The sequence below is a fragment of the Rhipicephalus microplus genome, chromosome X (genome assembly GCF_043290135.1).
Source record: "Rhipicephalus microplus isolate Deutch F79 chromosome X, USDA_Rmic, whole genome shotgun sequence".
NCBI classification, from domain to species: Eukaryota; Metazoa; Arthropoda; class Arachnida; order Ixodida; family Ixodidae; genus Rhipicephalus; species Rhipicephalus microplus.
Window position 1 is genome coordinate 353,395,367 of NC_134710.1, and position 22,668 is coordinate 353,418,034.

The 22,668-nt window shown below is 42.4% G+C and overlaps 1 protein-coding gene across 1 annotated transcript; it reads left to right on the forward strand.

The window, feature by feature from the left end:
* The first annotated feature begins 431 nt into the window (after positions 1 to 431).
* On the forward strand, positions 432 to 19,282 carry LOC142777284 (nose resistant to fluoxetine protein 6-like). Its single transcript, XM_075881599.1, has 3 exons — positions 432 to 617; positions 2,109 to 2,251; positions 18,771 to 19,282. Exons 1-3 carry the CDS (start codon positions 485 to 487, stop codon positions 19,050 to 19,052), a joined length of 558 nt encoding a protein of 185 aa, XP_075737714.1. The 5' UTR covers positions 432 to 484; the 3' UTR covers positions 19,053 to 19,282.
* Positions 19,283 to 22,668: the final 3,386 nt, after the last annotated feature.

The following is a 22,668-nucleotide window of genomic DNA, read 5'->3' on the forward strand; positions in this document are numbered from 1 at the left end:
GCATGTTAAGTCGTGCACTTAAGGGCATTGAATGAAGTTTTCTATGCATGCAATAAAGTTAATGCAGGCCGCGAATGCTCCTGAGCAAAACACGTCCGATCCCGCAATGATCACAAGGTGTCGCTACGGCGATCAACGCTGGCTGTTTGCGTGTTCTAGGCCCACGTGAACGGGTCTGCACGTACCTACACGCATAATAACAGTACGCCTTTGGTTACGATTGAATGCTTCACATTAAAAAAGGAGTCCCGTTCTGCGCTCTTCTTTCAAGTTATAGGGAAACAGGGTATGCAAAATGTTCCGGAGGTTTTAAATACAAATGCTATGCCCAACGGTTCTTATGGCTTGAATCAATATATGATATATCATGATTCCTTAATCTACAAAATGTTTCCTCATTTTCTGCTCTGATCACTTATGTGTGCAGGTGATGCAAGCTTTACTTTGGTGTATCGCCTTATCTTGTGGCCTGTGCTGCCTGTTCATGAAGCTTGAGTGGCACCGCAGCAATGAACGGGCTACATTGATCAAAAGGATGATCGTTTCATTCAGTGACCGCCTACTCTGGTCCATCTGCATTTCCTGGTTTTCATTCGCTTGCATCTCAGGCAGAGGAGGTAAGACGGCAAAAAGGAACGGGCAAGACTGCTCTGGTAAAGAGTGCGCGTGCTACAGAAATACGAATTTTCAGGACGCCTCAAACCATTAGCCTATATGAGCGGTCTTCATAAGCAAAAGAGATAATACCTTGGGAAACAAACTCATGCATTTAAAAGAAACTGAAAAAATGAACGCCAAAACTACGTGGCGCATACATGCCACACAGTCTAAGCGAAACCTGGACGAATGGCCTTTGTAGAGACCATTGCAAACTGTCTTAGTTTGACTAGAGCTTGTATACAAGCGTGGTAATTAAAGCCCTACACTTGATTTATGTGTAATTGGACCATCTCATTAACTCTTCATTTATCATCTGCTGAAGTTTACTCGAAATGACATGGCTACTTGCTGATCGATGAATGGCAAGAAAGTCTCGAAACTTATACGAGTATCGTGATTACAGGCATACGTCTTTGTGGCCACAAACGTATTTGGTACTGTGAGGAGAAGCATTGCGGCATGCCATCCCTCAGCAATGCCGTATTAAAGAAGAATAGTGTGTTCGGCAGTGGTTTACACTACGGTGCCCGCAAAAAGCACGATATAGCGTTGCATGATGAAAAGAGTGGAAAGGAGTAGTCTGATATGAAACCAACAGCTGTGAAGGTTGCGGGTTTGGGTCCCACCAACAGAAAGAAGGATTTTAACTTCATTTTACTTTCTTTCATTTTTTGTGAGAATAATACGATTACTGCTAAGGAACCAGAAAAAAAGTATCCTAGTTTTTTACTTGTTAGTTGTTTCTTGGTTTGATCAGTTTAACACACCCATATGGTGGTTTTCATGCATGAAAATGCTTTAATATTATTTTCAATGTAATAATGCGAAACAAGGGGCGCAAAGGTGGTGTTTTGGATTATATTATCAGTCATAAAGTTACTCAACGAAGATCACTTGACGTTAGCTAAATGACCCAAAGTAACTGGTGCTGCATCCCTGTGGTGTCAGGGGGCCGCAGACCACAGGCAACGCAGACACAATTTCTCTGTGCTAACAGTGAAGTCTCGCGCAACTCCTAAATCAAGAAAGATATCAAGGTAATGAGGTTCCGTGTGATCCGTGGTATTGCTTTACAGAACTTTATTTCGCTCAATGGCCACAATACCCAATGTTTCCAGGCTTTTCTTTGTTTCTTGCATTTGACAATTTTGCATTTGCTTAAGCAATAATTTGCTGAGCTGAGGACTCCTGTGACATTGTTTAACAATCAGCAGTTCAACATATGTGTTAATTTATTATTGCTAATATAATGCTCTATTTCTCCTATTGTTTAGTGTTGGTAAACGTGAGGGGAACAGTTCATACAATATTACAAACTAATATTAATTGTTCTTACTGTTTGTTCCTGTGAACATTGTTATTATTTTTCATACGCACACCTAATATGCTGCATTCTACTGTAATTCACATGATTGCAATTTTTGTCTTGTTACAATTATTTACCAAAGGATTTGTCAACAAGTTTCTATCCTGGAATGGATTTGTGCCGCTTAGCCAACTCTCCTTCGGCGTCTACCTCATTCACTTGCCCTTCTTACATCTCATGCATCGCATCGCCAGAGAAAGGAGGCACTATTCTCACTTCAATGTGGTGAGTCACATGAAATTTTTTTCAATAAGTCTAAGAGATGCAAAGTAATAGATTTCTAATGCAAAATCCTTGTATCTTTGTGTAGGAAGGTTTTGTGATGCACAAAATAATGTAAAATCTTCGCATAAGCTGCGTGTCCTCTTGTTTATGTGAGCAACAAAAAATGACAACATAAACACATAACCTTATTAATGTTTTCAGTCGGAATAGTTGGTAGAATAATAAAATTGAATTTATTACGCAAATGTTTAGACAGAGAAGACACATAAAACATAGCTAGGTGCACGAAACACATATCTGCGTAAGCTGTGCGTCCACCTCCAATTTGTCGCATGGTCATGAGTTAAAAATACAGAAAGTGCTGATGCAACCTCACCTGGTCTTAGTCACAGGTGGCGAAAAGTGTGACAGAAAGTGGAGCGTAGCGCTGAGGGTCTGCTTCGGCTAGAATGTGGTTACTCTGACGCTTAGGTTTGGCCTACACTATTAGAAAAATAAACAGTGAGAAAACCTCGTGCTACCTCACTTCTTTCAAATATTTTGTGGATCTCTCTATAAGATGTATTCATACCTTAAGAGTCATCTTTTCCTCATGGGCCACTTGACTCTGTGGCACTGCATCTAGATCTACCACCATATTTGAGACACTGCCGTGTACGTTATGTGCACAAGGCAAGGCTTGCGTTTGCCGCCGTCCAGTCTGCGTCTCTTCCTCTCCACTCTCTCGCTCAGTTTCACCTGTTCCTTCGAATATGGTGCGGCTTTGACAGTCTTGAACACGAGGAAACACGAACACATTTAACTGTAGTTGCGTCGTATTTTTACGAGGTGGTTCAGTGATTTAAGTGACGCTTGGGGGTGGCCGTACTTATAGAGTAGCAGACCTAGATAACGCGCGCCTGTTAAAGGTGAGTGGGGTGCGTCCATGCTTTCGTAGGCTTTAATTGACCTGTTTACATTAGATACATTTTCTGTATGCTTTTATACAAGCTCCTATAATTCGAGGCATTCAGTCAAGTATGAAATTAAGGGAAAAAGCTCGCTAAATACCCTGAATATTTGGCCTGAACTGATGCAGCATGAGGTCGTGTTCACGAGTGCTTTCGAGTAAATTGCAATAGCATACACAGTTGTATACTGATATTCCTGCGTACGTTTTAGAGTGTAAGCATGAGAAAAAATACCGCATATCCAGGAAGTGATTGGTGATTAATGAGCATGCACGCAAGCATGCAACCACTCTAGCATGCAAATTCATGATAACACGTGCGTACAGCGCATACTATGCCGTTTTATTGGTCATAGGTTGTATACTGTGTTCACTTGTGGGCGGCATTTTTCATTCATTAGGACGGGTGACATGCGGAACCAGGGATGTAACCCATGTATTCAGGAACTTTCCTTCCCATGCCACCCCCATCAGTGCAGCACAAATATGTTAGAAGCGCGCTGTGTTTAGCACTACCAAGGCAGCACAAACCAATTTCCAAAGCGCTGCCTTTAGGCGGGTAGCGTAGCCACGCTGCTGCAGAAGAGAGCGTGGCGGGAGGGGGGAGGGGTGCTTTATTTTCCCCTACTCCACGTTTGTAAACACAGTAGGCGCCAAGTGACGTCCCGGCGCGTTGGCTCCGCCCAGTCGTTTCAGCTAAAAGCGTGCCGCCACCCTCTATGATGCCCTGAAAACTAGCGCCGCAGGTGCACAAGCTGGCTTCGAGAACAGTGCGTCGGGACGCCTCTCGCATGTTTACAAGCGGCGGCCACAACAGAGGAAGTTTCAGTGGCTGTAGAGGGGCTCCTAACGATTGATATGTAGGGTTTCACGTCTCAAAACCACCATATGATTATGAGAGACGCAGTAGAGGGGCTCCGAAATGAACACGTGAGCTATGTTGACCTGTATCTCTAGCTTTAACTACCTCATCAAAACTTATGAGGTATATCTTAACGGCGTAAATGTAGCTTATTCTTGAAGTTCCGTCGCCGTTGCTGGAGCCATGCCAAAAGTGCACATTTCAATTTGTACTAATTCAAGGACAGGCCCACTTCAGCAAGGGGCTCTCGGGAGAAATGAGCAAATGTGCGGTGTAAAAATACATAGCCACAGATTGTTACGGTAAATCCTCGCATATAACAATTGCGCTAGAGAAGCTATTCATGTAAACAACAAGGGCGATCCTGGCGACACTTTCATCCGCAATACGCTTGAAATATTGCTTCAACAACATGCTGTAGACAATACCGTTGAGTACTTGTAAGGACCGCGGCTCAATTCGTACGCTCAAGCTCACGTCGCGAAAGGCGCGCGGACTGTAGGCAGACCCGATATGCTTTCTGAGTGATTTTTTTTCGTGAATTCGCACGTGAAAATCTCGTGAAGCGCTCCAAAACCAGAACAGACTTAGCCGATACACTTTTGTCTGGTGTGTCTACGCAGCCGCATATATAATCAGAAAAAACTTAGTCTAAATCAACCTTCCGTTTGCTGCTACTTCATTGAGCTATACCCACACAGACAGAATAACATGCTCGATCGTTGACCCTGTTACTGAGCGACACCTTTAAATCACGCGAGTATAACGATATTGTTTTGACGTGTAGAAGACTTTTGCAGTTATATCAACAATGAAAACCGTGAAAAACGCTTCACATATGGCAACGCTATCCAAACAAAAAGGTAACGCGTTTTGAGGTAAACGTGCTTTTTAAACGTGCTACACAGGTTAAGTTAAAAAGGCATAATTACACGGCTTATTTTAACGCCTCAGAGAGGTAACCTTTTTTTTTTCTGAGTAAGCCGCTTCAAGTCACCAATAAAGCAGCGTCGAAGGTAAGTTCTCGCGTGACAGAGCTGCGGCTATTCTGCGACTGTTTTCATCAACAGAAAATAAAAAAACTAGCCAATCTTTCTTGTGCCTTCCATTGCAAATAACCGTGCCAGCTGGGGTTATTTAACCCACACTCAAATCTGAGTACACGAACAACATTTCCGCCTCCATTGGAAATGCAGCCGCCACAGCTGGGATTTCATCCCGCGACCTGCGGGTCAGCAGCCGAGTACCTTAGCCACTAGAGCACCGTGGTGGTGCTTTTCAGGAGTTTAGTGAGAGGGCGTGCGACGTCAGCGAAGTTTTTAACAAAGCGGCAGAATTAGGAACAAACGCCGAAGAAACTGCGAATGTCTTTGGTACAGGTTGGTACATGGAAATCTTTTACTACCCGTATTATATCTTGATCAGGGTGAACCTCAACAGAATCAACGGAATTTCCGAGGACAAAAATTTCACGACGGCCAAAGTGGCCCTTTGCCGTATTCAGTTGCAGTCTCGCCGTACAAAATACAGGTAATATTTTTGATAGACTTTCAAGGTGCTCGCAAAAGAAGACGAAAAAACGATGAAGTCGTCCAGATAGAACAGGCAGATAGACCACTTGATGCCATGCAACAGGGTGTCCATCATATGTTCGAACATGGCCGGCGCGTTGCATAAACCGTATGATATCACTTTAAACTGGTAAAGGCCGTCGGTAGTGATATAAGCCGTCTTGTCATGGCCCATATCATCAACGGCTATTTGCCAGTACCCGGAGCAAAGGTCTATGAAGGAAAAATAGTTTGTGCCATGAGTGTATTCCAGGGCATCGTAGTTCTTCTTCGTTATCTTATTTAAATGCCGATAATTGTTGCGAAATCCCAGCTGTTGTCTTTTTGAAAACTACAACAGGAGACGTCCGTGGAGTGCATGACAACTCGATAATATTCCGAGAAAGCATTCGGTCCACTTCCTATTGGATGATACGCCACTCAGCACGGGAGTCGCGGTAAGGTCTCCGATGGGTGTGACTCGTATCGCCTGTATTAATCCGGTGCCTAACAAAGAACGTCTGGCTGAGGGGGTGGTCGCCAATGTCGAATATGCCCCAAAAAGATGCAAGTAGAAGCGCAGGTCATAAGCTTGTTCTTTCGGTGATTCGGGTGCAATCATCTCGGTTAACACACTTTGGTCTGATGGAGGAGTAGGCGAAGTTTTCTCGGCACTCGGAATGCTGTCATAACTTGGAGGGCAAATATGGCACTCTGCCACCGGCCTGAGTTCAGCGAGAGATATAACACGAATGAGAACTTGTGTACATAGGCCATAATTCACTAGTTGTAGGTAGGATGCGTTGGCCATTACAGTGACGATGGTGTGAAGAAACGCAACGTTATGCGAAAGCCGGACGTTAACATTGGGAGTCACATTATAAACACAGTCTGGGGCAGGTGCAACAGGGGAGACGCCTATGTAAGCAACTGCTCGTTGAGGGAGATGTAGGTATTCTGTGGAACAGAGCCGACTCGGAGGGTAACTTGAAGGATCAACAACACTAGGTAAAGCAAGTTTCACTATACCGGCTGAACAACCTATCAAGGCCAAATGTTCGGACGAAATGTCCAAACATGTGGCCTAAAATTATGTCCTGAGGGCTCTGTTTTAAAACATAAAACAGAACTGATGTGTGACGTCCGGCGAAGCTGACACGAGCTCAGCACACACTTATCGCGGTGACTTCTCTATCATCGGCAGTTCGGACCACAGGCGTTGGGCCAGGAGTAAGGACTTTCTTCAGCGTGTTCTAAGGTCAGCGTTCATAATACGCACGTGTGCACCAGTCTCAACGAGGGCTGTAGTTGGTAGAATGTCGACGTCCACATTAATAAGGTTCTGATGTGCGGGCAAGGTCAGTAGAAGTTATTGGCATCGGGTCGGTATTGCAGCATCAACTCCAAGAGCTGTTCCCATCAGTTTTCTGGAGGTGAGCGCCTCAACAAGCTTGGGGACGGCGATCGGTGAGATGGGGGCGAGCGGTAGAAATGGCGTTGCGGCGAAGGGGAGTGGCAGGACTGAGGGGGCGAGGAATGGCCAGGCGTTAGCGGCTCTGTTCACGATGACGAGCGTGAATTCCAGGCAGGTCGGCAGTGTAGTGGAAATTGAGGTCACAGAGAAGAGTTGGACCAAGCACCACAGTGGCGCGTAATGTTGCCTATACGACCGCAATCAAAGCATATCGGCTGGTCGTCTGAGGTGTGCCATTCCACCGGCTTCTGATAACGTGGGCTTGCAGAAAAACATCGGCTGGGCCGAGCGTCACGGGTGAATTTGGTGGGGCGTATTCTGGGCGATGAATGTAGCAGACGTTCAAGCCAGCGTTGGCCAATTCGTGCCTCATGACGGTCTGAATGAGGGAAACAGTGGTATGATAACTGTCGGAGTTAGGGAAGGCTGACGCGAGTGGAGCTGTGGCTCCGATTTCCCGACGGACAATATGAACAACGTCACCGCGAATTTTTGTAGAAGGCAAGCGAGGGTCTTCGCATGAGGATGTTGCAGCCGTGTTTGGAAGCCTGGAAAGCTGGTGGAGAACACGGTGGTTTTTTGGCTTCTTCAAAGCGTCGGCATTCAGAAATAATGTCCAGGACCATAGACAAATTTGTGAACACAAGAACGTGAAAGGCGTCATCTGCTATGCCTTGAACAACATGACCAATCTTATCGGCTTCGGACATCTGCGAGTCTACCTCACGGCACATAGCGAGCACGTCCTGAATGTACATGTGGAGGTATTCGGTGCACGTCTAAACCCGCCGTGTCAGCTCATTTTGGGTGGTGCGTTGACTTCTCACAGACCTGTCGAATAGCTCCCGCAGCTTTTAAAAGCACCACTCCCAGCTGGTCACTTTTCCTCGGGCGTTTCATATCAGACCTTTGCGGTGCCTCCGAAATAAAAAATCACGTCGGCCAGCATGAGCGTTCCGTATCATTGCATACGTACACCCACTCGCTCGTATGACTTCAGCCAGGCTTCTACATCAATGCTATTGGTGCCGAAAAAGTACCCGGATCTCTCGGGGGCTCCAAGATGAGGGTTGACGTGCCAGTTGGAGAAAGCATGGAAGTGGTGAGAAGGTGCGGTAGTCGGAGAAGGGTCGGAATTGTTGACTTCAGTCGCCATGGGGGAGACAACTAGGCGCCCGCTACGAAGGTCCGTCTTGCGTGAAGTGAGTACCCCGCACCTTCCACCAATGATGTTACGGGGAGAGTAACTTTACAAAACACAGAATAAACTCGGTGGTGTACAAGATGGAGCCCAGTTGGCTCACAGTGTCTGTCCACATCATATTTCTCCTTGTCCTCTTCGTCGCTCTATTCGCCCTTTACAATATTTCTTGAAACATCGTATCTTAGGTACATCACACCAACATATGACAGTGTACGTAACTTTTATGAATGATTAGCTACCCAACGCCCAGTGCATGCGTTTAAATTTCATGATGTCACGCGGTTTCGCGCTAGAAGCTCAAGGCGGCATCTGCACCCACATTTTCTTTTCACATGTTCTCTCTTTTACCACGCGTTATGTCACGGTACAAATGTTATTTCGAGGATTTTGAAATGGTACTTTACTAATACGCAAAAAGTGTTTTCCGCTTTAGTGTTTTTTAAGGTGTACCGAGGCAACTTTCAGAAATCGCAAAATGGACATTTTTTTGTTTCCTGGGTATGCAAGTAGGATTACCATTTACCCCACAATAGTCATCCAGCATGCATAAGATAGTTACGTTGATTTAAAAGTTTTCTTTGCACAGTATTGGCAAGCAATGGAGTGTACATTATCGCGGCGAATCAACAAGGTGTTATTCCGAGTTTGCAAACGAAGTCTTCCATGCAGCCTAAATCACAGAAATCTTTGCCAGGGTCTATAGGCACAATGTCCTCATCGCTTATATGTACGACGAGGAGATCGCTTATCTTTCATTAGTACGTAGAGAATTGCCGAGTTCCCGCAATGACACACTGCCTTGTCATGTCACAGAGAAGCCACTCATTTGATATCGAAACTGAAAGTGTCTTTTGAAGACAGAGGTGTTAAAAATATAAGCGATGCTTTGCCAGGCAACACATCACGCTCTTTTTGAAACCTATCTCCTTGTTTAGAGCGAAAATTCCTGAATACTTGAAATTCGTCTCGGTACTCCTTCAAGTGATGCCGACAAGATGAATCAGGATAGTAATATTACTTGGTTTGGCAGTATGTGTTTTGGTACATGCACGATTACTACATCAGTTGTGAAGGGAAAAATATAAACGAATGGATTGTGAATCACGGCTGGTCTAGAGGCGCTCACTCACTCCCTCCTTTTATGGCCTAAATAGACGCCGCGTGTACAATATAGCTGTTTCTATACAGTGACAGCGCACTCCTGGTGAGAGCGTCGAGAGCCAACTTCTCAAAGCGCGTGCAGCCGCGTACGCTTTGCATTGTGAATCAGCTGTCCCCGGCCACTTTGTCGTGCCAATTACTTCTTCCACTTGCAGAAAAGAGTGAGAGCAGTAGAGGTGCGTGTGGGCGCAGCCTGTATTGCTCGGCGCTCAGGCATCGGGTAATGACTACGCACACGCAACAGTGCAGAAATCTTTTTATAACGGCTTGAACACATTACATTCGCTGAATTCGAAAATGCTTAAGCTGATGTGTTTAGATTTATCATTTACATGCACGTTAAAGAACTCCACATGGTTAAAATTCCCAAAGCCTTCCACTATGGCGTTCTTCATAAAATATCAGTGAAATAACTTCCACAAACTAAAATCCCTGACAATCTGCACTTAATTCTTGAGCCATACATTTAGGATTCAGTGCTACTGAACTGTCCAGAAGGTGTGAACAATAGTGACGCAGAAGGGTCGGTACATAACACTTCTGAAAAGTTTCTCCAGATTCTTTGAGTTAATTTTGTAAAAGTGTTAATGAATCAGAATCACATACCATCTGCCTTGGTTCACAAGCCCACATGAAAGCTTTTATGGGTGGGGAAACTGTGGGTACCTCATATAAAACCTTCACAAAAGAGTTTTTCCAACAGTGGAAAAACTTTTTTTTCTCAGGTGCAATGAAAATGTATTAGTAATAATGAAACATTTTCTGATTCTCTAAACTTTTATTATTCCCCCACGTCTCTGGCGTGTCTTATTTTATAAGAAAACGTTTCACATCTTTTTATCTGCACTGAAATTTGCATCTGGGCTTGTGGGGGTTTTAGGCTTTGTATGTTTGCAAGGAAAAAGCGTGGTGTATTTAGGCTTGAGATTGTTTTTTCTTCTACACTATAACAGCTTTCTGAATCTGTATCAGTACATCTTGTTTGAAAATTTTATCTTTTGTGCATTCACTTTGAACAATCATTATTTTTATTGACATTCTTTTTGCTGTTGTTTTTATCCTTGCTATTGCAATTGCTATTCACGCCTACTTGTGAAAAATAGTAGCCATCTCTCTTATATATTTCCTTTCACCTTTTTGAAGCAGTTATTTCAATAATCACGAAATGTGGTACCTCGAACGAAAATGTGCAAAATTCATTTTTTAAAGGGCAGTGGCTGCCGGCATACGGATTCGAAGGAAACGTTTCCAAAACTAATTTTCTCAAAAAAAACACACATAGAGAGAGAGAGAGAGATGACGTTTTCTGCCATTTCATCTGCCAGTGGATGGCGGATCATGTGGCCGACCCTTGTGAAAGGGACACACCATGATACATGCGTGCAGAATGGAATATTTATCAATTTACTCATTTCATGATGTTACAGAAAGTGTTGTCCTATATGCTTCCTACCATGTTTCTATTGCATTGGTACCACCAAGAAGTGCAGCAGCAGAAACAAACCCGAGCCTTATTTAAGCGCGCTAGCCTTTTTTTGTAACGGCTGGTGGCGAGTTGGCTTGGAGCGAGATTGCAGCGAAAGGTAGAAGCACAGCCCCCTGTCCGCAGGCTGTAAAGGAAACGAGCGTGCGCCTCCAGACCAGCCACAGGTAGATATACTCGGGACAATAAAGAGAAACAATATATTGATTGAGATTGACAAACTGCTATTTGAGAACTTTGATGCTATAAGTTACATTATCACAAGTTACTTATTAGCGGATAAAAATCAGGGTTAAAGTTTCAATGGTAAATTGCGTACTTAAACATTTGCCAGGGCTGCAACAGCCGAAATAGAGTTTGGAGCAATTTTAGGAGCAGTAAAATATTACATTTGGAGCACTAAAACCCGGACTTAGAGCAGGTAACAAGATCAAAAACATTCATTTTCTATAACAAAAGACCGAATTTCGAGCAACTTGAGAAAGAAGGCTTAGATTAAAAAAAATATTCCTATATGTTCAAGGCCTTCAATTTTCCGTGAACCATGCACAGTGAATATTAGCACTGCTATTTAAACAAATGTTACTTTCATTTATCACCCCACTTAGGAACCAATGATGAGATCCACATTAGAATTCGCCACGCCTATCAAATTTCTTTACATAGTCCGAGGATTCACATGTGGATCCCCTAAGATGGTGACCATGAGATTCGTAAAACTGAAAAAGAAACTGACTTTTTACGGTTGCAGAGATGTCATATTGTATTCCAAATCATTTTGCCAGTAACTTTTTAGCTGTCTGTGAGCATATTATTACTCATCAATAGTGTGGTGTATACAGCGATGAATAATTGAGCATGTGCTGTGTCTAAAGACTACTACTACTATAGGTCCCTTCCAAATCTTATAACGCTTTCCGCAGGTCACCTATGTACTTTGGCGAAGGTTTCTTAAGTGGTGTTTCTGTACGGGGTAGCACAAAACCAAGAAACTTTCAAACCTTCACCTCCCCCCCAGTTCATTTTTTTTGTCACGAAGGGGTTAGGTTTAGCGTACGGCTTCTCAGCTTGCTTGCAAGACGCCTTTGACCAGATAAAGTAAAAACGACAAGTGCCTATGGGCCTGGCAACGGCACCGGACATCTATTGCATGTGACGTTGCTATGATAACTAACGTACTCGCGGCATGAACTAAAGCCGATCGATTGATTGATATGTGGGGTTTACCGTCCCAAAACCACCATATGATTATGAGTGACGCCGTAGTGAAGGGCTCCGGAAATTGCGACCGCCTGGGGTTCTGAGCACACGGGCCTTCAAACCCAAATCTGAGCACACGGGCCTTCAACATTTCCGCCTCCATCGGAGATGCAGCAGCCACAGCCGGGATTTGAACCTGCGACTTTCGGGTCAGCAGCCGAGTACTTTGGCCACTAGACCACCGCGGCGGGGCGCATGAACTAAAGCTGGAAGCGAAGAAACTCGACGTGCTGATAGTTTGTACAATTCCAGCTTCAGTTCGTAATGGTTCCTATCATGCCACTGCCACGCTTACTAAAAAATTCATATTTCTGACGAAGTGTTGCTGACTACGACAACGCATTTTTGTCTTGAAGTTGCGTCGTCCCACCGGTAAATATCTGCGGAGGTCAGTGGACCAACGGGCGCTCGGTGTTGTTAACTCATCTGGTCGATCGCGTGTCGCGAGTGTTTTGGCCTAATGAGAAGCTATCTTACACTGCAGGTTAGAGTTATGGTTTCCTGCAGAGATTGATGACGGAAACTACAAATGGCCAAAATTACCTCCATTTCTTGCTTTAATTAGGGCCATTGAGAAAATTTTGAGACTGTGCGAGCATTTTGGCGTTGCATGGCAAGATTTTGGCAATTTCATGATTTTGGCGCAGCTTGGCGCACAAAGGAAGAATTTTATCAAATCGGTGAAACAGGTGCAGCTGTTGCACCCCTGCGTTTTTCAAAATGCAAACTTGAAAATGTCTTTTTCGTATTTTCACAACAATGACTCGATGAAATTTTGCATACCTTCGTATGCTAGGTCTAGGGCACCAAGAGATGACATTGTACTTTATTTTTATTGAGTAGAAGCTATGTAGGACCCAGCGGATGCCTTCAATATTTCATACGTCACTGTGTTTGCCACGGGTCTCTCAGTACAACCTCCACCCGAATTTTCTTCTTGCATAATTTCTCTGTTGCCAAGCATCGTGTCGTGGTAAGAGAGATATTTTTAGGATTGTGAAATTATGGTTACTAGTATGCAAAAATGGTTTTGCTCTTTAGAGTCCCTTTAAAGAAAATGGCAGCGTACTTCACTTTACCACAGAACTGCCGCATAAATTCATAAACATTCATTTTTTAGACCTAAGGCTAACGTCTTACTCAAACAGGAGTGAAATGGCTGAAACTAAATTGGGAACAGCTTTTGGAGCAGCGAAATTTTAATTTTGTAGCAGTTAGCAGCTTTAATAGGTTGTCTTGGGAGCTTAAAAATACCAAAGTTCAGCAACATGGGAGCACCAGTGCATCTTTTAAATGGCTTATAATACACATTACAATGAAACAGATTTTGAACGAAATTTGAAACAGATTATCGCTAGGTATGAACTGCACTACCTTTTCACATACTACGTGGCCTATTTAGCCCTCGTAACATGTGAAATATTATTTGAAAAACGTTTTGTTGACTGCTAGGCTCTCTAGATTCATTTAAAAAGCGCATCACACTCAAAAATAAATTCAAAAATTGTGATTGCACAAGAATCTCAGTGATGTAACAGTGGCCGTTCAGGTAAAGAAAAGCGTGACATGATGGCGTCAAGAGCTTTCAACAGACAACAAAAACACACTGCACAGCCGTTCGCGGCCCCCTCGTGCAGGACCACTTTCAAGAGTGCCACGCGAGAGCCAAGAAACTTCGCCTCATCGACTATCTCGTTAGGCGCGTGCATATAGGGAAGTTAGGCTCAAGTTTGCGCAGTGCCTTTGGCTGCCCTACACTGTAAACAAAAAAAAACCCCAAATGGAAGTTTTTGGCTTGTCCTCTCGATCACTCCAATCTGTACATGTTCTTACGCCATCGAAATGGCAGTAACGAAAACACCCATGCGGTAGGGCTTACACAAGGCGTAGATTGGGCAGAAACTTTACTCCCTTTGTGGCTTAGTGAAAACGAACCAGGGGTTTTATGGTTATTACTTGGGAGTTTTTTTGGTGTAATTAAGGCAATATTTTACTCCCTTCTTATAGTTTTCAAGGGGCATGAGTAGGAGTATTTTAGTCACGGGATCAAGCTGTTTTTTGTATTTTTTTACTTCTATTTTGATGTAAATAGGTGGAATCTATGACGTTTTAGCTCGCCTGTCTTGGAAGTTCTTTTGGTATTGAATGGAAGTAACCACAGCAGCCGGAACTCTCTCTGAGCAAGCATTCTTGCAAGACTGCAGGCTGCATTCTAAAAAAAATTAGACGCGAACAAAAGCTTATCTACAGCCCACACACCAAAGCAAAGTACGAATCCTTTCAGAAATCCTGTTTATGGACTACGAGAACACACAGACTGAAGACTTACAGAATATTTATTATGGAGGTTAAATTGCACACATGTGACTTGTAGTCATTTCCCAGGAGTGAGCATGGTTATTGACAACAGGATTTTTACAGCACGAGCACAATAATTACGACCACATGAGGCACTGAAAGTACAAACACTACAAACACAATTTTTTTCACATATTTGTATCATACAGTTGAAATGTAAAAAATCAAATAAAATACAAAAGTCGAACACACTTTGCACACCACATTAGAGGATCTGACTAGAAATCTGCCAAAATTCTATTAAAAATCACCTAATTTATTAAAAAGTGCATTTCTGCAGCTCTGGTACTGTATATGATCATGCCCAATAATATATATGTAGAACTTAATTAGAATTTGTCAAGAGTTCCACTTAAGGCACTTGTTTGAAATAAGTGCTACACCAGTGACTAAAGTTCTCTTTGAGATTTCTGGACATTTTTCCCGTGGCACACATATAACATATTGAATAAATGGGCAATCCTCAAATGCATTAGATGTATGCACCTATATTTTTCTCTAAGGAAATAAAAAACCTGAAGGCACTATTACATCAGCTTTCAAGTTACAGCAAAGCCATTTTCACTTGATTATCCCAAATCAGCTTCGAATCAAAACAGTACAAGAGAGGTTGAAGAGTGTACGACAATATACTTCTCACTTCAGTACTATTAGCGACCATAGTGATGTAGCTCAAAGAAGACATTCATGAACATATAAATAAGCGCACATTCTATAAAACCATAATGCATTCAAAGTACTCAAAAACATATACCATTGGAAAACTGGACAGAACAAGCAGACAGCTTTTTCTGTCACTTTCCGATGTTTGCTCTACTAATGCTTTGTAATGAATGCATTCAAAATTGTCCAAGCTTCTACTTTTATAGCATATTGCATTTAAAATGGCAGTGGGGCAAACCAGCACACACACACCCAGCAAATAAAAATTGCAGCATTACAACACCAGAACTTACACTACACATTAATAAATCATACTTACGTCAGCTAGCATACTTGCACGCAGTGGGTCACACCACTTCAAATCATTCAGCGTTTCTCTGACCACCACTACTATAGCTGAAATAATTTCCATGTGTTTCTAGAACCTCGAAACTTGTCGTGCTCGTTTAGTTCCATTGCCGAAAACTTTCCTGCATTTTTATAAGAGTCTGTAGTTTTTCGCCGACTGAGATAGAGGGCGCTAAAAACAATTTTTTTCTCAAAATAAGTTTGTGGATTACACTCATTACAATGGTATTTACAGCAAGGCAATGAAATGATCTATCCGCAAAAAAAATTATTTGTGTATATCAATTTTTAGGGCTTTTCACACAAGCAAAATGCATGAATTTGTTGAAGCTTATTTTTGGCAGAATATGAGTTAGCTCAAAAAGCACACTTATAATATGGGCAGTCAGCCTGTTTGACATGCTGAAAAAGAAAAGTAATTTAGGTGCTCAAGGTGTACCAGTTCATCTGAAAAAAATATGCAAATTTCCCTTTTTTTCCGGAAAACTGTACACAGCAGCAAAAAATTACTTTGGTGTTGGACTAAAAATATGCACGATAGCTCATTTTAAAGTAATATATATGAGGTAAACATAGATGCAGTTACTCGACAGTGTAATTTTTTAACTTCAGAAATATTTTTTTGAAATTGAGTACTCCTTACATATTTTTACCTACGCAACTCAAGCAGCATGATGCGTTCACAAAAGCAATTATTATCTCAAGCCGACTGGCCTAGGATGCAGATGGCAAACTTCATGCAATTTACAAGAAAATAGATTTACAATCTATATTATATTGCTAACAAAAAAAAGCGAAACAGTGTATCTGGTCAATGTGGTGACTTCAGATGAACCATCCAGCATTAGAGATTTATAGTAACAAATGCCACTTTCCTATGAACTTCTGCAAAAGCAGAAGGCATGTATTACACACTTAATAAAAAAAGTTCATTCCTATTCAGTACGCAAGTACCATTCACGAACACACTGATGAATGCAGACTTAATACAAATTCATTTCTTCCATCTTTCAGGAGACTATCTTGCTCATTGAGACCCGAACCCTGTGATATGACTACACAAATGAAGAGCTTTATATTAAGAACTTGGAGGTTAGCCTACTGTATTCTCTCGCTTGCGTTGTGGGTGTTATGTAGTGTTATTGCGTGTTGTGTACTTTTTTAACAGCTTGGTAGCTCATCTCCGAGTCATCACTAAGAAAGGAGAGAGAGAGATGCTCAATTACCCCTACCCCTCTTGCTGTTCAGATATTTTTCAGTTTCAGTTATTCATAAGCATATTTACCTGTACAGATACAAAAAATACATTTTTTTCTCAGATGATCTGCTATACTTTGAGCACCTAAATCATTTTCATTCTTTAGCGTGTCTAACATGCCAGCTACACATAATCTATTTGTACCCTTTGAGCTTGCCACGTTTCCTGAAAAAAATAACGAATTTGGCAACTAATCAGTTTTGCTGGTGTGGGAAGCCCTTGGAGAATTGATATACATAAATGAGTAATTATTTTTACAGTTATATTGCTTCATCCCAAAAAATTTTATGAAAAAAAAATTTCACGCCCTATAGCTCAGTCGGAACAAAACTAAAGACTTACAGTAGGCACGAAAACTTTTGGTAACCACAATAAACAACCAGGACAAGTTCTTTGAAAAATGTGAAATTTTTCGGCCATACTTGTGATCGTCTGAAAATCGCTGTTTGACTTGGCATGTCATGACCCAGGTATAACATGCTAACTGAATGCAAATTAATAAAAAATAGGAGCATTTTTGAGGGGCTTATTTTTGTTAGACACAAGAGTAAATCAATTGACAATTAGGCTAGGAAAAACATTGTGGACAATGAATATGTACTGTAGTGTATTATTTATGGTGTCAATTACTGAGACCATGGTGGGTGAAAAATCAATGCTGCACTTATTGTAAGACCAACTAACCTGTTACATTTACCGAAATTTCGTATTCAGCTTTCTTGCACTGGTTTGCAAGGCACAACATACTAAACATGTATGCACGGGTCATTGACCTATCTGCGCCCAGTCAGAAAACCAGTAGAGAACTATGACTCAATAAAAAATCACATTGAGTTAGCATTCATACAACGCATATGTGTTAGTTTAAATACCTTGCCACCACTCTTGAGGCAAAGCCACACGAAGGCGCTGAAGCGATGACCTTGAATCCTGACGCTAGAATTAGTGGCGCACTTCTAGCTCCTACATGGTATTTACTAATTTCATACCTTGATGCCGCCGTATATGCTTGGTTTAGCTTTAGCGGGAATGCCTTCCGGTGCACTAAAACACCCCGATTGGCCACACTTAGCGTCTCATTTTAGCGTAAGCATCAAGACGCACGCCAACGCAAGTGTTTCTCACTATATGAAATCTTGCTAATAAATAGAATTATTAGCGAGTTTAGTATAGCGGAGAATGCTTGCGTTAACGTGCATCTTGACGCTAACGATAAAGCAGGAGAATTACGCCTTGCACCATTCGTTTTCCAGGAAGCAACGGCCGAATACGAACTCTTGTGGTGTTGGGTGAAACGCATGGGATACCACAAGAAGCAATAATATAATAATGCGACACACGGGCCATAGTGCAGGTTGCTCACAATGCGTTTGCACTGTATCGCAGGTGACCCATGCTAATTTTTGATTTTGGAGTTGTAGCGCCGCGCCACTCGTGGTCACTCCGTGGAAAAGTTTTGGTCTTTGTATGACTTATCCACAGAATGAACGAAACAAGGTGGCTGCATTAAATTCACAGCATATATCGTATATTGTGATATTAATCAACGCCAGTAGGTAACGCGAGCCACGGCTTCACCTGCTGCTGCCAAGTGTCGTCTTTGTTTCCTTCTTTTGGTGTCGCCTCCCCTCTGAGTTTGGTTTAACACCCAAAAAAGAGCGCTATACGGCGCCTTGTGATAGCGCTAGTGCATGTGCAAGACAGTGCCTTGCGTTCTACTTCTGCCTCGTCCCCAAGTTTCTTGGGTTCCTAGTTCTAAAGCTTTCGACAATTTCGTCGTTGTTGGGGTGTTTCTACCTCGTTAATTGCTTCGTCATTGCAGCGAAACTGACAACTTATTGAGAGTCCATGACGCGGGGTTACCTTGGGGACCCGGTTAGAAAAGCAGTGTTCAGATTGTTGTAGCTGTATTCTGTATTGGCTAACAGCACTTTTTATCTGCCACGCAGGTGTCCGACTGCTTTGTTGTCCTGATTTGGAGCTACATGCTGAGCTATGTTCTTTTCATTGCCTGTGAAGCTCCTAGCAGACGTCTGGCTAACATGGCCTTCAACCTACAAGGAAAGAACACTGCAATGATTCGCGCTACAGATGACGACAAAAAGAGTACTTCAGACTATATGAGAAGTAAAGACTCTCGATATATAGAAATAGGGGACAAAATGATGAAACTATACCCGGCAGAAAGCAACTCTTCAAAAGGGAAAGAAGATGGCTCCAGCAGACTTTGATCACACAAGTGTGTTAGAGCTGCGCTACTGAACTTTGCAAATATCTGCGTCCTCAAAAATTGGTCTCTTTTGTAGCAGCTTTGGCCCCACGTATTCAGATAAGTGATGAATTTTGTATTGCTCGCATATGTTCATATATAGGTTAAGGAAGAACCAATTACTATAGCAAACGCCCTAATAATTCACACAATGTGGCAAGAGCTGTCGAAATAAAAGCTAAATAAGATTTATTCATGGATTTTTTTCATGTTTCTTTCCATTTTATAGTGTACTTATTGCCTCAAAAAACGGAGTGATTTACATTAAAGCTATGCATGGGCCAGATTACCAAGCCCCGGTTCCCTGCCCGGACCCGCTGAATGTGTCTAAAGCCTACCCGAGTTCAACGCTAAAAGGCTGCGAGTCAGCGTCGCCCAGCCTTACTTTCATAAACCACTACCAAGACCCACCTGACTCGCACCAACATTTTGAGAGTTTGCTGCGGCGAAGACAGTGTTGTTTTTGGATAATGTGTAGTTTTGTTGAGCCTATCATGAAGACACACATATTTCAAGGCGCAGTTACAGCATATCTTATAAACTGCCGTTCATGGTGTATGCAAATAACCAAATTCGCACAATTTCTACCAAAACAGCACTCGCGCTTTTTTGTAGCCCACGATTGGTGATTGTTTAACCCCCCCCCCCCCCCCCAATGGTCTCATTGAATATTTACGTTATACCGCCATCTGATAATATTTAGTTTCTGGCTATTACTCTAAATAAACCACATAGGTAGAACGTTTATGCCAACTGGCGCAAAAAAGTTTCATTTATTATCCCTATTACTATTAAAACACGTACATTCTTTCAACCTTATGTTTTTTTCTCTCTTTATAATGCTTAAATTAACAGCCAGTTATCATACTGGTTATCATCATGCGGTAAGACAAATGCCACTCTTCTCAAACCACTTCAGTGTCTTCTGAACCAAACAATAAACTAATGACGTTCAGCCCATTCCATCAGCACTATCTACCTGCATATAAACAGCTTGGCATTGTACCAATTCAATTGTTGTTTTGCCACAGTTTGTTTCTAATCACATACCGTCTCGTTCATCATGAAATATCAATACATAGTATTCTGCCTATGTCCTCTTTAAAATCAACCATACAAAGTTTTAAAATAATATTATCCTTGATTTACCTACAATAAGATTGAACTATGGCAGATATACAGATTTTTTCTATGGTAATCAGCTTTGGACCTACATAGCTCTTCATTTTAGGTCATCTCGTGCATTGCAGTCTTTCAAACACAGCATGTAAGACCTACTGTTCAATGAGCCGTTTTTTTTCAACTCTAATAAATATATTTTCATCATCATTTCACTCTTTTTTATTCCTACCTATGGGTATCTTTAGGCGTTGTATATATGTGCTTTAAAATAAATATTTTTTGTTTTTTAGTGTACATGGTTTTGTATTCGCTGCGTTTTTTTTATTTGATGGCACTTTTAGTTTTTTCCTGTTCTTACAATTATGTACGCAGATAGTGACAGGACGTCTCCCTCCTAGTTTCTTGCTTTGGGGCCTCCTGATTCTCTACGTATGATGTTACCTGCTTTTTGTACATGCAGAAAGACCAATAAACTTGATCTCAAACCTAGAACAAGACATTCTCGTTTTTTCAAAAGAGACATGTTATTCAACATATGAAGGAGAAAATTCAGCAAAACAAGAGTTTTTTTCTGGTGCTTCTCTCTAGCTGCGCTCTAAAAGCTGTATTTTTTTCGTTTTGCTTTATAGAATCGGACCAGTCGCAGTGCTTAATTTTTTCCATAAGTTATAGTCCTATAAATTCTGTTCCATTATTTCTATTGCAGTTAGCGTTACCTACCAGGCTTCGTGACCAATCAAGCACGCATATCTCATTGCAAAGGCCATGCCCTACAAGTCAACCGCCCACGCAGCCACACCAATACATCGTCAACCTTTTGCTTTCTACGGGTACTATCTGAATGATTCACACAGCACTGCTGCCATTACATGCTCGACTTTATTTCGGCAAGGTGCAACACACCGCCTGTCGCGCATTTAATGTACGTGTAATGCGTGTGTATCCACCTTTTATGTGACACCCCCTACACTCTAAGGCAACAGGATGTTAAAAGGGTGTGTGGTTCGTCCTTTTGGAGACTAATGGGGCTGCCGCAATCATCAATCGTTTTAAGGACTAACGGCACCGCGTCTGACAGTTAGTCCCCACAGAAGAGCTCAATGAACTAACATTTAGTCCTCACATTTACACGTTGTTGAGCGACCGTTAGTCCCACAATTCACCTCAAAACTAACATTTGGTCCTCACATTTGCACCTTATAGAGTAACTGTTAATCCCCACACTTACGCCTTACCGGGCAACCGTTAGTCCTTAGAGTTGCACTTTGCCGGACGAACGGTTGATTCACTCAAATACTCCAATCGGATGAACTTTTTATCCTTACTTCAAGTATTATTTTTTGTTTATTTTTCCGCCAGGCCTTATACTTTTTCGCCTATTTTTCTGTGCTGTGAGTAACAAATAGCGTAGAAAAGAACACGCAAAAATGTATTTAGCCACCTATGTGTAACTGTTTTCGCAGTCATGGCAACAACGAAAGACAAAAGTGAGACATCGAATTTTTTTATATATCTATATACACATGAAGTTTCTCCATTATATTAAGTGCATTCATGGTGAAGCGCACAAGTACAGTCTCATTGTCACATCTTGTTCACTCTTTGGGGAGCTTCTCTGAATGAAAGCGATAGATGACAGGCATTGCAGACGCCAGCGCATGTTGTGTTCTCCTGGCTGTACTCATGGGTTCTGCCTGTTGCGTTCTCATGGCTGTACGTACAATAAGATTGTAAAAATACTTAGACTCATGCGAGAGAAGATGAATATGCACGCATTTAGGATGTATGCTCAAATTAATGTAAAAACATGTCTTTAAAATATGACACACAAATAACTTTACCTTCACAACTGGTACAGTCCTTCTGAAGCTGCTCTGACGAAAGAGATTGATGATGGGCGTCGCAGACTTCAGCGCGCACAGCCTTCAGCACGGTGTGTGCCCACGGCTGCATAATAAGTATGTAAAATAGTGAGTCACACGTGAAAGAGGATGAATACGAATGCATATGAGAAATACGTGCAAGGTGAAGTAAAAACATAGGTGGGATGTAACATGCTAAAAATTTCACCGTGATGTAACACATCGTCAAATACTCATTTCGATCCCCGTAGTGCAACAGCTTAGAAGCGGCAGCCGCAGCCACAACTTCGCGAACCACCGTGCCGCCAGCCAGTCGGCGACTTCTAAGCGAGCGACGTCGTTCAGCTCGAACAAGTGAACGTGATACCAAACACGGTGCTGCACGTGGAGTGTCATCCGCCAGTGAACAGGAGAGCGAGTGTTCGCTTGGCCGCCGCTGCGAACAGCGCCGAGCTGGTTTGGAAATAGCGCCTAAGAAATCGACAGAAATGCGGCCCTTTTCCACAAACTCGAGCGAGTGCGAGTGCAGCGCGCAAACGCGAGTCCACCGCCGTGGCCAACAGACGGCGTCAAGCTGCTTGCGACCAACTGACG

Excerpts from the sequence above, each read along its gene's own strand:
- LOC142777284 (XM_075881599.1), top strand. The coding sequence starts at position 485 with ATGAAGCTTGAGTGGCACCGCAGCAATGAACGGGCTACATTGATCAAA. Across the intron at positions 618-2,108 it reads TTGCATCTCAGGCAGAGGAG|GATTTGTCAACAAGTTTCTA; the intron begins GTAAGACGGCAA and ends TATTTACCAAAG. Across the intron at positions 2,252-18,770 it reads ACTATTCTCACTTCAATGTG|GTGTCCGACTGCTTTGTTGT; the intron begins GTGAGTCACATG and ends TCTGCCACGCAG.